General features: G+C 33.6%; 3 protein-coding genes across 3 annotated transcripts; 1 reads left to right on the forward strand and 2 right to left on the reverse strand.

Moving 5' to 3' along the window:
• Positions 1–164: 164 nt before the first annotated feature.
• LOC110719692 (probable carboxylesterase 6) lies at positions 165–2054 on the reverse strand. Its single transcript, XM_021898675.1, has one exon. It carries the CDS (start codon positions 1480–1482, stop codon positions 424–426), a length of 1059 nt encoding a protein of 352 aa, XP_021754367.1. The 5' UTR covers positions 1483–2054; the 3' UTR covers positions 165–423.
• Positions 2055–12389: 10335 nt separating this feature from the next.
• Positions 12390–14845, forward strand: LOC110719707 (protein PLANT CADMIUM RESISTANCE 3-like). The gene is made up of 4 exons (XM_021898699.1): positions 12390–12918; positions 13114–13185; positions 14100–14306; positions 14455–14845. The coding sequence occupies exons 1-4, from the start codon at positions 12816–12818 to the stop codon at positions 14532–14534; spliced, it is 462 nt and encodes a 153-aa protein (XP_021754391.1). The 5' UTR covers positions 12390–12815; the 3' UTR covers positions 14535–14845.
• A 206-nt stretch (positions 14846–15051) lies between these two features.
• Positions 15052–19435, reverse strand: LOC110719702 (transcription factor PERIANTHIA-like). The gene is made up of 9 exons (XM_021898687.1): positions 19305–19435; positions 18981–19187; positions 17967–18038; positions 17793–17852; positions 16654–16731; positions 16515–16569; positions 16078–16349; positions 15727–15972; positions 15052–15541 (listed from the first exon to the last, which is right to left on the reverse strand). Exons 2-9 carry the CDS (start codon positions 19041–19043, stop codon positions 15395–15397), a joined length of 993 nt encoding a protein of 330 aa, XP_021754379.1. The 5' UTR covers positions 19044–19187; positions 19305–19435; the 3' UTR covers positions 15052–15394.
• Between the last annotated feature and the right edge of the window lie 2403 nt (positions 19436–21838).

Genomic DNA, 21838 nt, shown 5'->3' on the forward strand with positions numbered 1-21838 from the left:
GTTAAACTCAAAGATGTAACATAATTAGATTCAATTAGATAATCCTTTACTACATATTACCTAAATTTTGGTAGATTTGACAAGTGGTTTGGATCTAAACTATGAAATTTTGGGAACCAATTAAACTGAACTAGGAATTGATATTCATTAGTACATGGAAATTATAGAGTATATGTAAAAATAAGATACTCCGTAGTAGCCTATAAAATAGTACAAGTATTAGTATTACAAAGCTTATTTGGTGTATAAAATAGTAGCTTAACATTATGTCTAAGGGACATCGTGTGCATAGTTATTTATATTTCAATAACTCTACAAAGTTCTATACAATACAATTGAAAAATATAAATATTGTAATAAAAAAATTTCTACCCTTAAATTTATGTAAATTCTACTCCTAACAATAATTGCTGAGTTAAATATCTATTTTTGGTTAATGAAGTCCACAATATGAGAAACCATTTCCTTCTTACGATTTTTTGAGAATTGGGAGTCATCCAAAACATGAAATGCATGTCCCACACCTTCAGAAATTAGATGCTCTACTTTGTTGCCCATATTCTTAGCTAAAACTGAGCATAATTCCAAATTCCTATCTTTTAGTATATCTTTCTCAGCAACACATATTATAACCTTCATATTCTCCAATTTTCTTGTACCATTCCCTAGTGGATTGCACCATGGATGGTCTCGGTCCGCCCCCGAGGGCAATGCTAATCGCCAATACGTATCAGATGCCACTAGACTCAATTTTGATTTACGCGATTGTACCTTAATTAACTCGGAGTTAGTCCTCTCTTCACCTCCGAAAAATGGTTGTATTAAGATAATTCCCTTAACAGGTAGGGGACTTATATCAGATGTACCAAGTTTTAAGGCCACATTATATGCCAAATTTGCACCAGAACTATCCCCACCCAAAAATATGCTAGAAAAGTCACAATATTTTGCCCAAAATTCACTATATTGACTCATCATAGCTTGTTGTTTTACCCAAATCAGGGCCTTCATTCCATCTTCATAGGCCGCCGGGAGGCGGTCCTCAGGGGCTAAACGGTAATTTACCGACACGATCAAACACCGTGTTTTAGATGATAATTTACCAAGGAAGTTGTGATAACATTTCCATGAAGTTGAACCAACACAAAACCCACCTCCATGAAAGTAAATCATAAGTGGAAACTTGTTACATTTTTCATAATCGTTACATTTTGGAACATATATACGTGCCCAAATATTGTTGACTTTATCAATAAAAACATCTCGAGCGTTGACTTCAATATCTTGAGCCAAGAACGGAGAAACACAAGGCATAACTTTAAGTGATCTCTCTACACAACCATTTTCATACAACTTGATTAGCCCTTCGACTTCTTCGATTATCAAGCCTCGATGATCATCCTCGGGTTTCGTGCCGTTTTCGAGACTAAGGTTGTGATCTAAGGCCATGGCTACCATCTTTTCAGGTTTAGACACAACCATGGTTGTTAAAAAAAGTTTAGTAGTAGTTTGAAAAAAAGAAATAAAAAGGGTGTGAATTAAGTCCCTTTTATTGTAGGGGGAGATGTTTTATAAGCTAAGTCAAGAATAAGCAATTTATATATTAGATGAGTTAGTTAAATATCATCCATTTATTGACTGCCATCTGTAAAATGTTTAGCTAACAATTACCAGAATTTTGTGATGAGGTTTCTAGGAAGGTCTCTTAATTGGTGGGTTTACTCGGTTTGTTCATTTTTACATGTTTTCCACTTTATACTTGCTTGTTTTTTTAATTGCATAATTAGTCTTTTTTAATTTATTCCTATCGTAAACATTGCTTGCTGTCTTTATCAACTTTCTACAGTTACTAGTAAAACGTGAAAAGCATTAATTCATATAATTATATAATTTTTCAATAATACACATTTGACCTTCAATAATATTTAATAACTAGTTAAACTGAATCTCGTCAAAATAAAACTAGTTAAACTTAATAGTATGTCAAAGGTGGATTTAAAAAGGTGTCCCTGTGATTTAGAAAAACCAAATATGTTACTCCCTCCGTTTCATAATATTAGTCTCATATGGAATCAACCACTTAAAATATATATATATATATATATATTTGGAATCTAACATTAAAGTGCAACATAATTCATAATTAGTTTACCTTATTTAACTTTTTTGATTTTTTTATTAGGAAAGCACAAGTCATAATTGCATAATTTAAGGTAAATATTTCCTTACTTGGAGTCATGTCATCAATTCAATACCAATTAATTCGAAAAAAATCAGTTATAAATGAAATATATTCAATATGGGCGTCACAATCTAATTTTCTTTCGAGTAAATGTGTGCCCTATGATTATTTTTGAAAATTATGATTGTCTTTCTATTGGAGTTACTCATGCCGTCATGCGTACTATATATCACCAATTGATTTTAGTATGGAACCTCCTTCAATCTTGTTTACAAACCTGAAATCTCCACTTCCTTGATTAGATTGCCCAAACCGTTTTGTATTATCTTAAAATTTTACAGTTAACTGCTAGTGAGAGTGTGAACCTAGACTATAGATATCAACATTTGATTATGACAACTCATACATTAATTTCCTGATTTCTTTGTTTTCAACCACACGTTTTTAATAATTAATTATTATGTATTCGAGTAGGGTCACAAATTCAGAACAACGATAAGCATCACTCCAATAGCTTGTAAGTTTACAAAAACACGGAGTAGTAAAATACTGAACACATTTACAAAAATAAAATATATTTTTTCTTTTACTTGCAACACTTTCTTAAAAAGGAAATGTCACAATACTTTCAACACACTATAAAAAAAGGAAAGTTACTTTAGGAAAAAACTATATTATTTCTCTTATTTAAAGCAAATGGACCCACTAAATTACACTCCTAACAACCACTCATCCTATTTTAAAATTTATTATATCATGCAAACCCCACATTTCTTAATTACCGCGCTAAAAGTTGTGTTGCATCTAAAAGAAAACGGAGGAAGTACTTCGTAGTAAAATAAAAACAAATTCACTATTAAGCATTGGGTCTTTTTCAAAATAAATAAATAAATAAATAAATAAGGTGCTATCATGATGTATGAGATTTGATAATTAACAATTAATAAATAAAGCGCATGAGTCATGTTACATTGTTACTTGCATAACTGCATTAACGATTAGGAGGAAATATAATAGGCAAAAGTCCATCATTTAACTTGTTTATTTCAAGAAAAAAAAAAAATTATTGGATACACTTATTATTGTCCTATTTTTGTATATCATGCAAATCTTTTATTGTAAATATGTTAGTCCTATTAATTAAGTACTCATTGATAGCAATTAAAGTAGATCTTATATCACTATGTTTGTTATTAGGAAATTTTGACATTTGCTATCAGGAAAAACACCTCGCTTTACGTTTGCTACCGGTTTATTCATTTTTAATTACTTTGCTACCACCTAAATCAGAGTTTGTTAAAAATCACTACCACTTGTTTTACATCGTTAGTATTTCAGTTACCACCACCCAACCACTGTCCAGCCACCACTCCTTCCCACCTACCAGCTGCCCAATCCACTGCCACTGTTCAACGTCAAACCCACCGCAACCAGCACCCAACAACCGTCCAGCCACCACTCCTTCCCCACCCACCAGCTGCCCAATCCCTTGCCGCGACTCCAGCCACCCAAACAACTCCCTAGCCTACTCCTTCTTCCTTTCCTCAACCGCTCAAACCACCATCAATTACCAACCCTTTCGCTGCCCCTTTCCCCTGTTCCCTCGCATCACCAACAATCCGCACCAACAGCCACCACAACCAATCCCAGCCATCACCAGCCGCCGCACGGAGCAGCAACGCCGTCCAGCTCCGCAACCAATCAGAGAAGTCGCATCAATCGAACCCAAATTCGCAAGCCCCTCCCCTCGAAAACCCGCCTCGATCCCAGCCAAAAACCCCAATTGAGCAAATTGCAAATCTAAAAAACATTAAACCGTAATGAGAGTGGAGAATATGTTGTTTGGTGCGGTAACGTCAAGGTGTTGTTTGGTGGAGAATGTGGGTGAAGGAGGAGGAAGAGCGGTTTTTATGTAGTTTTCCGGCGACGAGGTGGAGGACCATGGGAAGGGTGGCGTCAGTAGGGGGAGGGGGAGGGTGGCTAACGGGAGAAGCAAGGTGTTTTAAGGTGGCTGGTTTTTATTTATTTATTTTTATTTTTTCTTTTAATAAATTTAACGGAATCAGAATAAACTTAACAGAATCCTAACAGATTCCGTTAAGTGGTAGTGATTTTTAACAGATTCTGATTTAGGTGGTAGCAAAGTAAATAAATAATTAAATAAATAAATGATAAACTGGTAGCAAATGTGAAGTGAGGTGTTTTCCCTGGTAGCAAATGTCAAAATTTTCTTGTTATTATACTCCATCTGCAAATAGTTATTTGCAACATTTGCCATAAATGGAAGCTTCTATTATCTACAACAAATTTTTTTCTTTCCATGTTTAGTAAATTTTATACAATAAAATGACCATCTTACCCTTACTTTATTTTTCAAACTTTGTTTAACATCTTATAATATAATTACACTTACTTACCAACTAATACCACCTTACCCTAGCCAATTCGCCGCCTCTACCTGCCTACCACCAGACAAACCCAGAGCACCACCCCCACCGCAACTATACCCCATCGTCGCGCCATTCTCCGACCACAATCTAGATCGCCGCCCCATTCTCCGACCAGACCCTACCGCACCCTAGACCAGACCCCACTACTCCGCCACAACCACTATATAGGTGATCGTTTGCGGGCTTGGACAGGAAACGGGTCGTGCCTATACTTCATTTTTTGTTCAACGGGCTAATTGTAGCTAACCCGAGCCCTTTTATGCGGGCTTGATAAATTGTCCAAGCCCGCTCTATTAACGGGTCAGGCTTGCCCGCGGGCTCACGGGCCTAAAATATTTGTTTTACATATATCTAACGCTAATTATTTTTTTTATCATTTACATATGTTAATATTATTTTGATTTAGTTATCTTAAAAATTTCTTGATCACTAATGATACTAGAAAAAAACATATTTAATTTGTGACATATGTTAGTGAAAAAAGGAAAGAATGAACTTATTTGATACAAGTATAATGATTAAATATAAAATTGAAATAAATAGTTGTAACTAATAATAGGTTAGAGTCTAATATAGTCTCTTTGTGTTTATTTTCTAAAATATACTACATAATCAACTAACTAAAAAATCATTAAACTATAGCTTTTTGAAATAAATGGGCCGGGCGGGCTAGCCCACGGTTCATATTGTCTTGTCCGTGTCCGCCCATTTATATTAACGGGCCGGGCCTAGCCCGCCAAAATTTTCAATTGTTTTCAAAATGGTTGTCCAAGCCCGCTTATAATCTGAGTTCGTGGGTTTTGCCGTGGGTTTTGTGGCTAGACTTGAGGTCGTGAGTTGGGCAGTGGGTTTCGATTCAAGATCTGGGGTCGTGGATTGGGCGGTGGGTTTCGATTCAAGATCTGGGGTCGTGGGTTGGGCGGTGGGTTTCGATTCAAGACCTGGGGTCGTGGGTTTCGTGGTGGGTGTCGGTGGTCTGAGTTCGTGGGTCGGGGCTGGTACGTGAGTGGGGGATGCGTAAATGGGGAATGTGTGGTGGTTTCGGTGGTCTGAGTTCGGTGGTTTCGCGTCCGTGAGTGGGGGGTTGCGTGGTGGTTTCGATGGTCTGAGGTCGGTGGTTTTACGTCAGTGGTGGGGGTTGCGTGGGTGTTAGTGTTTCATGGGGTGGCGTGGTGGTTCTGGGTCAGTGGTGGGGGTTGCGTGGATGTGGGTGTTGGATTAATTATCCCTTCTCTCTCCTCTTAATTTTCAATAATCATGCTTAAGAAGTTTTACCTAAGATTCCGTAAAAAGTACAATTGGTGCAGATAACGGTTTACGGAGGGAGTATATAAAGAGAAATTTTAAAGATTCCCTCTATTCTTAAAAGTTAAAAGATTCTAAATTATATTAACATTATAAAACGGAGGGATTAACATTATAAAACCGAGAGATTAACAGTAATACATGTATCCAATAAACCTTTTTTCGTTTTTCGCACCAGAGATCTTATTGTGTTTATGGACTTCTGATTATAATCAAACGTTGCTTCAACAAAACTACAGTATATATGATTTGGAAAAAAAAAATGAATAAATAATAATGGTTATAAAGTGGTTTATGTGTTTGGCCTATGCTGCGGCATTTAATCTACGGATTATATACCAAATTAAAAGTATATTTTGACCACGTTGTTCCAAAACTCAAATACTCAAATTCTACTTAGCCTTAAACAATTAAATTAAGGAAAAAGATATATGCATGCCTATTAAGAAGCTAAAAGTGGAAATAATTGATAATAAATAAATATTTATTACACCAATTTACTCGTGAATTGTCGATAAATTTCCAACTTAATACTAAAAAAGTAAAAGTATTAATGCTTGACCCTTAAATTCAATATAATTTTACCACCTTAAAAACTATCCATCTCCACTAACTTCGCCAACTACATTTTTTTTTTTTGCAAATATATATCCCGTGTATTAACATGAGTACATTATAATACTTCAAATGCTACATTTGAGAAATGCACTATTTGAAAATTTTAGTCTAAAACATATTGAATTATTTGTCAGTTTAATTAACACTGAAAAGGTCTTAAAAGGCTTAATAACTCTTTCTTACATTTCAAATCATGAGAGTCAGTTTTAGCCTTAATTAACAAGCTTGGACCTTTGGGAAGGGGGGGGGGGGGTTAGGGAGTCTTCACACCAAATATCCCCATATATTTGATCTTAAAACCTCATAATTTAAGAGGCAAACTTTTTTACTACAGTAAGCCTTAATTGATTCCTGCTCATTAGCAATTGACTAATAAACCCCCCTGAAGTTTTCTTTGCATGCTATTTTTTTTTTTAATATAATCTCACAACCTTATAATTGTGAGAGGTAAACTTTCTCACTATATCAAGCTTTACTTGGCTCTCACTCATGAGCAATTTGTTGACATATCCCCTAGACCCCTACAATTTTCTCTCTTGCATGCTTGTTCTCTCTATGTTTCCGTAATTTTGATTTAAGGTTTGTTAGGAAATAAGGGTGTAATTGTGTTTGATTAATGCGGAACAAATCAATGAGAATTTAGAAATGAGAAAAAGCAATAAAGAAGATAAACAAAGAACACAAGGACTTACGTGGTTCGGTCAAAATAGACCTACATCCACGGGTGGGGGATTCGAGAGCTTCTTCACTATAATGGAGAAAGAAACAAGAGAATAATACAAGGAGTCTTAAATCTAATGGCTCAAAAGATATGATCTAAATGATCAACTAAAGGGTCCTTTTATAACACAAGAAAACTCTAATAAAACCCTAAGATTATTCCCCAAGTATACTCAAATAGCCGTCATAGAAAAGATATAATTTTAGGAAATATTCCATCAATTATCCTAGAATAACCTAACTAAGGAGCTATAGCTCGGCAGCTAGCTCATGCCTGCCACAAGTCTTCATAGGGCCGAGCTATAGCTCACAGCCTCGTTGCAAATTTTCAGCTTCGACAGGTTTTCGTAAAACGGTCATAACTTTCTCGTTTCTTATCAGAATTAGGCATATGACCTATCGTTGGAAAGATCTTGAAACAAGCTATCACCTCCAACTTGAATCACCTCAAAATCAGTTGTAGTTTGAGAGACATAAGCATTCAAAGTCAGCCCTACTAGATTTCGAGTCACAATTTAACAAGGTTTTCAATACTTATAATTAGTTAGCTTTATCTACTCGTATTGTTTCACATATAGGGACAATCACCTAGCTAAGGGGTGTGTATCTTGAGTTGTTATCTAAGTAATATGTTGATCTTAACCTCATTTTACCTGCACATAAATATTGTAAACTGAGCTGAGATGTGTCCTAGAATACTCAGGGTCTATTTTGATTTACTGAATTGAGCTGAACTGAACTGAATTGTTTATAAGAGAAGGAATTTAAAAACTGAAATGAACTGAACTGAACTGAATTGAACTGAAATTAAGTTGAAGAGAACAAGTCCCCAGTCCCATACGGGAAATGCCTTAATTTGTGAGACATTATGATCTTTTCGATATATGTGCATCAATGTCATAAATATGTGGTAGTTGTGCTTTGGGCATCTTGGGCCGTTGGACCGCCTTGATTGATCTAATTAACGATTTACTTTGGCAATTGGTATTACATACACCATGGTGCACCTAGAAATAGGTGCACCAGGCCCAATATGTGCCCCTCCGTGCCCAACATAAAGAAGCCCACGCCCAATATAATAGTAAGAAGCCCAGCCCTTTTATTTATTTATTTATTTTAACCTATATTGAATTTTGATATTATATTTTTTCTTTGAAAATCTAAATTAAAACTTTCAACAACCTTTTCGTATTTAATCTTTTTTTTTAATTAAGATTATTTTTTTTCCCTCATTGACAATTTTGATTGTCCCTTTCTTCTATCTCTAAACTACTAGAAGCTCTAAAATTTTCAACAATAATTGAACTCTACTTTCTCTATCCACTTTAATATAAAGTTTGTTGTATTTTGTAAAATAAAAAATGGTTTTTTTTTTAGCTTTTTGACTAATTTTGGTGGATTGTGCAATAAAATTAGCAAATCTAATGTTAATCGTTCCATATTCATTACCTTCATATTTTTGTCCATATATTTCCTGTATGATGTTCACATATGTTGTCTTTTATGTCCATATATATGTGTTGTATGACATAATAATTTGTGTAAAAATTTATCAAGTATTTTGGTATGAAATAATAATTGATTTTGGATCTTGTGTATTTTCTTCTTTTGTTGTTTAATATTTAATTATAGACCAACTACTGAACACCTTCAAGAATTTTCTGAACATCCCCCATAAACTTATGATAAAACACTAGAAGCAACACAAGAGCCCCTATAACTTCTGATAAGCCCAAAGAATTTTCTGATAAGCCACCAGAAAACACTAAACCAACCTCAAAAACCTCTAAACCCCCTACAAAAACTTTTGAGCCCCAATTACTAACCACTGAACTCCCTTCAAATAACCACCTTCAAAAACCTCTAAACCCCCTACAAAAACTTTTAAACCCCAATTACAAACCACTGAACACCCTTCAAAAACATTTAAATCACCTTAAAAAACCTCTGAACCCCAACCACAAACCACTGAACACCCTACCAAAACACCTGAACCCCCCTACAAAAACTTTTGAACCCCAACCACAAACCACTGAACACCCTAAAAATACTTTTGAATCTCAACCACGAACCACTTAACACCCTTCAAAAACCTTTGAACCCTCTACAAAAACTTATGAACCCCAACCACGAACCACTAACACCCTACAAAAACCTCTAAACCCCCTATAAAAACTCCTGAACCCCAATCACAAACCATTGAACACCCTACAAAAACCTGTAAACTCCCTATAAAAACTTTTGAACCCCAACCACAAACCACTGAACACACTAAAAATAATTCTGAACCTCAACCACGAACCACCGAACATCCTACAAAAACCTTTGAACCCCCTACAAAAACCTCTAAACCCCAACCACAAACCACTAAATACCCTACAAAAACTTCTAAACCCCAAGCACAAACCACTGAACACCCTACAAAAAACTCTAAACCACAACCACAAACCATTGAATACCCTACAAAAACCTCTAAACCCCGTACAAAAACTTCTAAACCCCTACCACAAACCACTGAACACCCTACCACAAACCTTTGAACCCCCTACAACAACTTCTGAACCTCAACCACAAACCACTAAATACCCTTCAAAAACTTCTGCACGTGAAGACACTGCTGCTCAGCCTTTAGACTTTCCTTATAAACAAATTCATACGTTCTAACTGCAATAAACAAACATAGTTCATAATTACCATTAGTGGAGTTCAAAAATAAAACGACAAAGTTCAAATACAGGGAAAAAATGTTCATAATTACGTGTACAATTATTTTTTAAAAAAGAAAATATACATACTCAAAGAATTATGTAAAACGCAAAGGTTCATTAAAGTAACCTAAGTATTCATAAAAATATAAACAATGTTCATAATATGATACTACTAATAACAATTTTGATAATAAATAAAATGAAAAGTGCGAATTATATGAACAAAATGTTCAAAAACATGATATAAACAAATTATATTCATTAAGTACAAATTAAAGCATCAATTCAACAATTAAATTATAAATGAAACTGGAAAAAAAAGCAATTAAAATAAAAAAAGAATAACCATTATAGCTCAAAAGTTTTCTTTATAAGTTCCTATTTCTGACTTGTTCTTCATAGAGTTAGAGTAGATTTCTTCTTCAAATAAAATGTTAATAATTTTAACAAAAAATGTTCAAAATACCAAATTATGAACAGAACATTCATAATCATACTAAAAACAAACAAAACTCATCAATCCTTAGATCAAAGCTTAATTGATTGTAAAAATGATTATAAGAAAGTAGACCAAATTACAACTAATAATTGAAAGAGTACGTAGTTTAGATTGCCAAATCATCAAATCCATTTCAATTGCAAAATCATTTAAATGCATTAAGAACATATGACCTAATTAGAAATTAATATCAATTGTAATAAAAAAAAAATCAGATATACATTGCCTTCCATAGTGCTCAGTATTTTAATAGCGATGAACGAATTCATACAAGTAGAGTGATCAACTTATTGAGTTACAAAGTGATGAAAGAATTCAATCAAAGTATAGAGGAGAAAGAAAAATTGAGGAGAGAGAAAGTGGAGGAAAGTTTAAAAAGAAGAGAAGACAGAAAATCAGAAAATTGGACAGATATAAATAAGGAAATAGAAGAGCTTGGAAGACGCACAAAATAGAAAAGGAACAGAAGAACATTGAAGTTTTGTGAATTACCCAATTAAACGCATCGTTTAATTAATGATTCACACTGAACTACATGCACAAGGGTGCATGTTATAATTTGCGTTACTTTGGACTTCAACATAAGCTTTGGACTTTGACATGGGCCCTTGGACATTTAGACGCCCAAATGGGGTAGCCATTCGCACACCCAAACGCCTTTATTATCATCTTTTGCACGTCAAAGTATCCAATTATTATAATTTTTTTAATAAATAATCTTATAACGAGTATTTCTTTAGCACAAATTTAAAAGAAAAATGATAAACATAGCCCTAAATTTAAGGGCTATGTATAAGAAGCTTAAAATGAAAAGATTGAGGAAGATTAACATTTAATACAACGATTTGCGCGTGATTTTGTCATGTATTACCAACTTAATTCCATTTTGGGAAGTATATTTAATGGTTATATATAGCCCTAAGAGCTACATATATCATTACCCAATTTAAAAGTGTGTATTTGTAACATGTTTGATCAAAGAATATCGGTTTCCATAGGTTGACTTTTCTGCGAGACGACCAACAAGATAGGGAATATATTATGGCCTTTATGGGTATGCTAGTAATGGTACCAAGGGAGACATCCATTCATATTCACGTTGAATATTTGCTAATAAAGTGTACATTATATCATTATCAAGAAACACAGAGTTACATAATTACATTTGAATTTTTCTAATAATAGATTAATGAATATAATTGTAATAACCAAAATAATACAATATTGAATAGTCAAAATTATCTGGATTGATAAGCAATCAAATTATTTCAATTCAAACATCAATATATCCGTTATTAGTACTCCATTAATTTAAAATTAGTAATTTTATATATTCTCACAAGAAATTTTCAGTTTTGTAGGTTATGGAGTATATTTTTGTTTTGGTAAAAATATGCTATTGAGTCAAAGTGATAGATTGTTGTTTTATGATGATCTGATATTGCAAGATTAATCAACGAGTTAGTGTCATTTTAGTTTTAGCCATGTTCAAAGGGCGGGTAATACATTGTCATACCTTAATTGCTTTGAATTTGTATGGTTAGACACCTTCCTTCAAAGTTTTTACCACATTAATTGACGGATATTGATTTACTTTAATAAAATTATCCATATATATCCAATATTTTTCTCTTAAAATAATCGTCGAGTAAGCTATAAAACAAATACAATGGCTATAATTTTTTGGTAGCCACCAAAAAGTCTTCATATGCGTAAAGTTTTAAGAATTAACATGAATGCAATTTAGCTATCATAATTGATTGATGAAATACTTTACATGCATGATGCATCACGTCTTATAGAGCTAGCTAGCTATTAGTAAGCTAATTAAATGATATGCTTGTTATCAATAAAAAGAAAAGTCTTTGATCAAAGCATTACTTCATTAAAATCTTTTTCTGATTTTGGTTATGTAAAATGCAATTCTCTTAGTGGCAGCCTTGTCATTGTCTTCATTTTATACACTTATATATGTGTTATACTATATGTATGTATATAAAACCTTAGTCGCTATCAAATGCTTAGTCTAACGACTTAGATGTTAGACAAAAAAAAAAAAAAAAAAAAATTCCCAACAAATAAAACAGGTAGTACTTGCTGTACTTCGTATATTAACTTGCTTTGACTAAATTCCTTTATTCCACATAATAACTTATATTAAATAAATATATTAACACCATTTCCATGGAATTTCGTTACATCCATTACATATTATATATAAACCCCCTGCAAATAACATAACGTAGCCGTAAGCTTACAAGCTAATAGGCTACAATTCAATTAGAAGAATATATATATTTGCCTAATTTTATCCTCTTTCTTTGATACATACAATGAGTTCCTACAACATTCAAGCCCATCCTAAGGTATCCCAGTATCCTCCTGAAGGAGAATGGAGCACCGGCTTCAATGACTGTTGCATTGATCGCAATCTTTGTAATGCTTTAGCTCAACTCCTTCAATTCCTCGTTTTGTTTCTCCTTGTGATATTTTCCTTTATTTACATTGTTTCATATTTGTATGACTTGTGTAACAAATTGTGTCGATATCAGCTAGCTAAGTTTGTATAGTGGGGCAGTCATGTGATCAAATCTCGTCTAATCAATGACTTGTAATTGTTCAATTTTGTAGGCTTGAAGACATGTTTTTGCCCTATGATCACCATGGGAGAGATTGCAGAAATTATTGATGGAGGCACAACAAGTAAGCAATAAAATACTGTACTACGACTAGTTTGGTATATATCTTTGATCTTTGACATTTTAATTACTACCTCCGTATCTTATTAGTTGCAATTTTGGGGCATTATGTGTGAGATATAAAATATTCCAAAGTTGCAACTAATAATACGAAACGGAGGTAGTAGTAGGTCACGGTTGCGTTACATCATGCATGTTGTATAGTTCTTTTTTAATAATCTATCTGCCGTCTTTCTCGCTTTATTTTTCTCACGTTCATTTGCTATTCTATCTGTCATAGATTATATAATAATTACTTGATAATGATGATTTTTAGTTTATTAGAAGATTTTGAACAATAGTTAATTACATAACGTGGAAGTCTTGTTGCAAAGTTCATCACCTATAGACTTGGTCAATAGTCAATACTCAAGAAATGCTTGGAACTAGCTCAAATTATTATCTTTTTAAAAAAATAAATAATAAATAAATTGATGTAACAAATTTTTTTTTTCTTTTTTTTTTTTTGAAAGAAAATTGATGTAACAAATTATTTACTAGAATTCAATAATTAACGCGCTATGTGTGATGCCACACATGAGCCTTGCGAGCTCAAGATTGAGGTGCATGCACTTGTACTTGAAGTCAGCATTATACTTTGCGCATGTTGTAGAAATTTCTCAAACAACACATGCAAGTATCCCACGTTAAAAAAAGAATAGAGAGTTAAAATACTTAATAAGGCTAAAGCTACACCTTTTATTGCCATATGGTTTTATGATGGAACCACCTTAGACTTGTAAATTGGATTCTCTCTTAATGCTGGTATAGCCCAGACCCGTATTTAACAACAAACTTGATATTTTGATAGTTGTTCTGTCTATCATGGTTAAAAAGAACTGTTGATGATTTTATGGTTAACTTACAATTTATATATAGCCCAGCAGAAAGCATGCTGCATGTATACTATTCTTCCAACCGGATGGAAAGCAATGTACGCAGCTGGATATAGGAGAAGACTAAGGGAAATGTTTAAATTGCCACAGGAGCCACACAATGATTGTCTAGTTCATGAATGTTGCTGTGTGTGCGGCCTTACCCAAGAGTACCGCGAGCTTAAGAATCGTGGAGCTGATCCTTCCTTAGGTACGCTTACCTTATACTCCCTTTGTCCTGAATCAATAACCCTTCCTGGTCAAAACTATACCATGATTTTAGTAGTGTTATATGTTTATATGTTTTATCGAGTATAATATGAAATCCATTCTTCTTTCTCCTCAACATTTTTGAATAGGTTGGCAAGGAAATGTGGAGAAATGGAATAGGGAAGGACTCAGAGAGCCACCAATCCCAACTCGCATGGCTCGCTGCTAGCTAGCCCTGCTTCATTCCCTAAACATTGTACAAACAAATGTAATCGCGCTTATTACTTGTTTGTTTAATTTATGTATAAATGTGTGATATATTACTTTATCTTAACTAGTTTGGTTATGATCAAGTCATCAAACATGAAGCTTAATATTTCTATTGGTTCAATGGTTTGTTTGGCAAAGCAGTCATTAGTTGTACAAATTACAAATGTCAAATTAGTTATGTATTATTTTAAAAATATGAATTATGTATTGTAAGACTCTAATTCTTAAAAATATATGGTATCCGTTTATGGCTTGTATCACTTTGTTCAATCTGTTATGATTCATGTAATTGCTTGCATTTTTTTTTTTTTTTTGAAAGGTATGTCTATGAGCCCTTAGGATTAAACCTCGATCATTCGTACACTGGTTGTGTATAGACTCGCATGTTCATATATGTCAAGCACTTGCACCTATGCTAATACAGTAAAGAGTAATGATATTGAGACTGTCTTACCACCCCAAAATAAGATAAAATATAGATCAAGGCAACCGAGAATAAAAGATGCTTACGCGTTATAATTTTACATTAGTTTTCAAGGATACCCAGGAAAAAAAAAAACCCAAGACATCATCACTATTTTAGCATAGTTTACACAATGCATTGCAACTAGTAATAGTACCTTGCATGCCTTGCTTCTTGTTAGCAAGGGAGCTTACATAGCCGTATAGTACTGCGTTACATAGCCGTGCACACTAAAAATTAGTGTTGTCAGAATTGATCTAAACACTGCAGCTTGCAGGAGCAGCAACTAAGTCGAGTAGCATATAACCCTCAAGTAAGAAGTTGGCGATAGCAGCAAAGGCCAAGATTTACGCATATCAGCTCTTAGGACGGGCTAGCCATAGAGAGCTGAGTGCCCTAAGACGTGTAGTATAATCGTGGATAACAAGAAGTGCTCGAGCTGCTTGTCGGGTTGTCAGAATGCGATGCAGTTGTTGCAAAGTCTGCTGTCGTAAAAGATCAGCCTAACATGAAGAATAAACTAGAAATTAGAGCATTACTGTTTATTTTTATCCGGCAATCAATATCTCTTATATTGTGTCAAAAGTCAAAATGTGTCATCTAATTAATTGTCATATCTTAAATAAATGGTGTCAAAAGTCAAAACATGTCATCTAATTTAGAACAGAGGAAGTATGAGATTGAATACCTGATGAACAAAGTTCTCTAGTGTGGCAAGCTTGCCCATTGCAATCGCCATTTGGCCCATGTAATCGGCGACAACTCCAGTATTAGTAGGACTGAGGCAGTTTGCAGAAAGTGTATCGACAAGAGATTGTTGCAGCGCTTCCATTCCTTGTGACAAAGCATCCTCGGCTTGTTGAGAGGATTGCTGTAAATTGCATACTCCCAGCAACTGCTGCTCTGTGAGAGGTTCAAGGTGGTTCACTAGTATCTGATGTTTCAAAACAGCACAAACTAATGAATAATTGCACATTAATTCAGCTGAAAAAAAGTGAGGGGAAAAGAAACTAATGTTTGGGTGCTCAATGACAATGACCTTAAGTAATTCTGAAGAACGGAATCCACCTAGCCACATAAAACACCTCTCAGCCGGAGTCTGCCACATGCCAGACAGCAAATGAAATATATCTGCCTTTGCACCTATGGCTTTGATTCGGAATAGTTCATCATAGTGTGACATTAAACTGTCAACAAGAACTCGGAGTTCATCATCGCACACATGAGAATTTAGTGCTGATCTTGTGTCATTGATAAGCCTTTGATGCTTGTCAAGCCAATTCCCATAATGCACATCAAATGCCACGACTCCTACAGTTCAAAAAGATACGATAAGGAGAACGTAAAGAAGGGAAGTCAATACAATGAAAAAAGTTTTATTGAGGGGTGACTACTGGCTAGTCACATTATGCAAAGTAATCAGAATTTCGAAAGGGGTACAATTTAGTAACATTATCAATTAGTAGTGGTAATTACCATTAGTTCCCAGTGAATGACCTGGCTCACTTCCAACACTCGAGACCATGAAACCCTGCACTAAAAAATCAGACTTAATGTATCAAAATGTATGGAGCAAGAATTGAAACAGGACAATTTTATAGTACAGGAACTGCACCTGCTGGCGAGCTCTTTCGAGCTCTTGTTCTAATTGTGCAAGCTTCAGTCGACTGCTCTCTAATTGTTGAACATACGCCTATAAGAAACAAAAATATGAAATGCCTAATATAATTTATAATTAAATTCAATGATCGGTACCAAATAAATTCCATTATGAGACTATATATAAGTCGATATATAGTGTATACCCCTCACCGCTACCCCCTTAGCAACACTAACACATGCCCCTAGCACAATTGCACCTTTGTAGACGAGACATGGGCCGATGGCAGTTTTCTAATGCCTGAGAATACGAGATCATGAATCGTTTACAGCTAATTAAACATTATCATGCCAAGAAATTCACTTAGGCACTTTAAATGATATTAGCGGCATTATATTATTTTATTCTAGTACCCTTTCACTAGTCTGATTTACCTTATAACCTCTCAGGCTGGTAAAAAATAAAAGGCCAAAAGATGCAGAAACGAAGTACAAATTTCCCTAGTAAGATACTAGCCTAACAAAGGGAAAAGTACAGGAAGTCAGAAGGACAAATAGATGAACCGTTTTGAAGTTGAGATATGCAAATTTTCGGTACAAAAAGATTCTATTTATGAGTTCTTGGATTTACAGGCTTATAGACAAACTGTATAGTAATGCAAGTGTGCAACAAACCTTGAGGTACTCTTGTTTTGACACAAGAGGACTTCACATGATGAAACAGAAATGGTACTTGGAGCATCAAGAATTATTGACAAGTACAGTTTTGTACTATTAGATAATCGACATTTCGTATTAACAGCATTAAGATACAGAAAATGCTGATTTAACGAATAAGCATTCAGGAAAGAAATAATTCTAACGTTGTCCCAACTCCTTAAGGGCCATGGATTATAGTTTTGACATTAATTTCTATGTATTTTGTGATGCTTAATCTAATTAGTGGCATATTGGAAAATTTAAGAATTATTCCTGTTATGTTAGGAAATGTGACAGTTTTATAACGTGTTGGAAAATAGTATAAGTGACCATTAATTTTGGGCAGAGAGAGTATCAAGCATAACAATTATAAACACTGAAACAGCAATGTAATTAGCGAAGATATATAATAAGATGGTGTTAGGATAGAATGCATTCTGATTAGATAATGATTACCTTCTTTCTTAAACGACTCTTTCTTGCAGCTTCTCGATTCTGAGCAAGTCTCCTAAGAGTCTGACGGAATAAAAGGGAAAAAGAGGATTAACAAATCCACAATATAATTTCAAAGGTAAGAGTAAACAAAGGCATGTTTATCAAATTATGGCGTGTTATATCTAGCTATATAACCTTTTGGTCATCGGTCTTTCCCTTGGATTGATCTGTTGAGTCTACCACTGCTCCGTTCTGAATTACTCGATACTGAACCATGGAATTCAATAGAAAAGAAATGAAGAAAAGTGGTCAATGACACACAAAAATGTGTTTAAATTTTGTTGGAGTTTCACAATGCATTCATATGGACGTACTACATGATGCTTGTATAATTTAATTACTATAACAAAAGTTCGCTTTTTAAAATTATGGACCTAATAAACATATCAAATCATCTTTTATTAATTCAAGTTGTTTTAAAGAAAATTTGTGTGACATATTTAAAGGGTAATTAAGGAAGCCCGATAATTATGAAGTAGCTATATGCAAGGAGTATTTAACTTAATATGTTGTATAGTTGACCACAATGTACAGTGTTAAGTATACGTGATTCGATCCTTGACACTTAAAGACTTTACTAACTAATAACGAGGAGGTCGAGGACTACTCCTTTTTTCCGAGTTTTTTCCCATATCCTTTCATTGCATTGTAATAAGAGATCAAAATCGAACTTCTAAATTTAAGGTCACACGATGTAACCCTTACCAACTACACCAAGCACTTTGTGGTGGAAGCATTAAACAAACATAAGTTGTCATATAAATCCAAGGTCTCAGGTAAAATAAGTTGGCATATAGTAAATTTGTCCACCAATGTCCTTAACATAACATAGGAAAAAACAACCAAATTAAACTCACATTATTCAGACAAAACAAACATGAAATTCGAGAAACACAAAACCAAAACAAAACACAACCAAAATCCAAACTACAAGCTCAAAAATCTAGCCAAACTTTTTAGCATCAAGTACAATCACAATGAAAGCAACAACACCATTACACCATAATACATTTACATACCTTATATTAATGTAAACTAAGGTACAAAATCATATGACAACATTAATAAAACCAAACACCAAAAACTATTGTTGGTTTAATGCACAAAAAATAGGAGAGAGAACACTTTTTAAAAAAAAATATAACAAACCTGATTTCTGTCATCAGTGTCAACATCTGTAGAGGTATCAGTCTGTTGGCTGGTATCTGCCATTGCACCAGACTCACCCCAATACTCCAACTGCCTGTTTCCCACCACCCCTCTCTTTTCTACTACCACCTCCCCTGCTTCCACCACCCGAGTGTTCGCCACCGTCACCGTCGCCGCTGTTGTCGGAGTTGCACTCAAGTAATTATTCTACCAAAATAACACCCAAAAAAAAAACCAAAAAATTACAGAGATTCTTAAAATGAAATTTAAAAAGTGGGTGTTGTTTAATTTTGCATAAATTATAAGAAATTACAAAAATAATACCGCATTTGCGGCTTCAAAAGGTAAACTTGAAGGAAAGGCGATGTTGTTTGATCTTAGACCACAAAGACCACCTATGAACAACAGAAACAGAACAATGGAAGTTGTTAGAAAAAATAAATAGTATGAAAAGTAATGTGTTTTTTTTTATTATTATTATCAATTTTTTTTAAATAGAAAAGATGAGTTTACTTCGGCTTAAATCAACCGCATCTTGTTGGTGGAAAACAACTGGGTGTTCAAGCTCACCTATGTTGCGCGTATTACTTTCATCTCCCCTGTTTTTCACACAAAACAGAACACACCATTAATAAAACCCGACCCCAGATCAAATCCCGTCTACATCATTTAAATAAAAGAGGAGGGGTTGAAGAAAAAGACCTGAATATGTAAGGTGAGTGGTAATACAATTCTCTGAAGCTTTGCATTTTTGTTGCTGTTAATCTGAGCTATCGTTGTCAATTTTTGAAAAAGATAGAAGTGTAAATTCAGGTACTTAGCTTGGTTACATAACAATGACATAAATAAAATGAGGTATTTAAAAAAAGAAAATAGGGAAATGTAATGATTGAGAAAGGAAAAAAAGAGGGAAGTACAGAAACATGGATAAAGGAAGATATAATTGCATAGAAAAATGTCAAAATTTTTGGAGTGTAAAATCATAACAGTAAAGGACCTCTGACCAGGGGATTGCGTATCAGAACCATAGCAGCTAAGATTGAGGTGGGTCTTTTTAGAGTTTTGGTTATCAAATTTCTAATAAATTATTATTGCACATCTTAATGCTCGGTTTCTAAATACATGAAACATCTTGAGTTATAACCTCATTTATTCACAAGGATAATTCATTTTATCTCTAAAAGTAATCCAGATTTATTAAAGAGATTGTTAAGGGTCTGTTCTCATTGATTGAACTCAGCTGAACTGAATTGAGAAAGAAATTAGGTGCTGAACTGAACTGAATTGAATTGAGAAGGAAATTAGGAGCTGAACTAAACTGAACTGAATTTCAACGTAAGAGAACAGGCCCTAAATATACTTGAGTGTACATTGAATCAATGAGTATTTTATTTCCATTTTGATGATTGTTATTCATTTAATCATCAATGAAAATCAAAAACTAACTTTAAATTAATTGTGTATACGAGAAATCCGAGTGTATATAACAATTTCTAAATTTATTATATAAGTAATAAGTAGTATAAGTATAAAGTAATTAAAAAATAAAGAATCTCATTTCATTCAAATAATCCCTGTTTTTTTGTTTAAACTAATGAATGAATAACTAAAATTGTTTTTCAAAGTAACCCCATTTTCTCTTTGAAGTAACCCATGTACATCCAAGGGTAATCCATTTATTCATCACCATAATCCCTATTATTTAATTAATTACATTATATGTGAAGTGACAACACGACCCACATTATGTGCTACATGTAAGAATTTGTGTTTGACCTTTTACATTATACATCCCAAATTGAGCATCTTTTATCAATTGAACATGCCACTTTTTAGTATACCACATACAATACAACAAAGCTAATTTTGATGAATGTTTATCTTTAATAGAGTAGTAAATAAACTATTACTACCTCTATTTTATATTATGTGCAAAATTTGTCAAAAGTGAATGTTACACTTTATATGCAACAATATTTTCTTTCCTTTTAAATATGTCGTTTCTCTGTGTTTCTCTTCTAATCAAATGAATTTTTTTTTCTTTCTCCAATTAACACCCAAAAATTGTTTAAAAGTCCGTATTGAGACCTTTTTTTTTTTGAGGAAAGTCTGTGTTGAGACCTTTGTTGCACATAATATGAAATTGTGGTAGTTAATACTTCATAAATACATATGAGATAATAATAAATTTTGAATCAATTTCAAGAAACATTATATTGAGATGATTTTGAATATCAATATCAATATCAAAATCTTGACCTTAATAACAAAGGTGGCTATAGGAATAAAAATTAAATCTTCTTCTACATATACTTGTCCACCACCATAATTCTAGCTAAGCCTGTGTTAAGAATTTGAGAACTTAAAACTCAATCCAAAAATCTAATACTCCCTCCATGCTCCATTGGGGTCGTACATGTACATATTCACGTTGTTCTCAACTTGTTAAGTTTAATTTAAGTAACAAATTAACCTAGACCATAATCAAGTAATCAACTAAACGCTCATCCGCAGTTTTAGATCATGTAGTTGGTATTGGGCATGTTTGGTAAATGGTTTTTATTAGTTTTTGCCTTTTTTATGTGGTCAAATAGTAAAAAAAAAAAATTTAAAAAAAAGTGTTTGATAATTAACTTTTTTTTTTTGACAAGTATAATTAACTTTTCAATTAGCAAAAAAGCAGGCTTTTTAAGCAAATTTTGTTTTTTTTTTCCTAGCTATTTAAACAAGACAAGTGAACCAGCAACCGCCATTTGTCAAACAAGACCATTAAGTTTGAAAGAGCATCCTAATCTTGTTCTTTACATTACCTTAATAAACTTCTGAATAATTAATTTACTATTTCATCAAATCTCTCT

The sequence above is a fragment of the Chenopodium quinoa genome, unplaced genomic scaffold (assembly GCF_001683475.1).
Source record: "Chenopodium quinoa cultivar QQ74 unplaced genomic scaffold, ASM168347v1, whole genome shotgun sequence".
NCBI lineage: Eukaryota > Viridiplantae > Streptophyta > Magnoliopsida > Caryophyllales > Amaranthaceae > Chenopodium > Chenopodium quinoa.

Coding starts and splice junctions, on each gene's coding strand:
- LOC110719702 (XM_021898687.1), bottom strand. CDS start 19,043: ATGGCAGATACCAGCCAACAGACTGATACCTCTACAGATGTTGACACT. Junction 16,350..16,514: donor TCATTCACTGGGAACTAATG/GTAATTACCACT, acceptor TTTGAACTGTAG/GAGTCGTGGCATTTGATGTG. Junction 15,973..16,077: donor GTTCTTCAGAATTACTTAAG/GTCATTGTCATT, acceptor TTGAAACATCAG/ATACTAGTGAACCACCTTGA.
- LOC110719692 (XM_021898675.1), bottom strand. CDS start 1,482: ATGGTTGTGTCTAAACCTGAAAAGATGGTAGCCATGGCCTTAGATCAC.
- LOC110719707 (XM_021898699.1), top strand. CDS start 12,816: ATGAGTTCCTACAACATTCAAGCCCATCCTAAGGTATCCCAGTATCCT. Junction 12,919..13,113: donor TTGCATTGATCGCAATCTTT/GTAATGCTTTAG, acceptor TCAATTTTGTAG/GCTTGAAGACATGTTTTTGC. Junction 14,307..14,454: donor TGGAGCTGATCCTTCCTTAG/GTACGCTTACCT, acceptor ATTTTTGAATAG/GTTGGCAAGGAAATGTGGAG.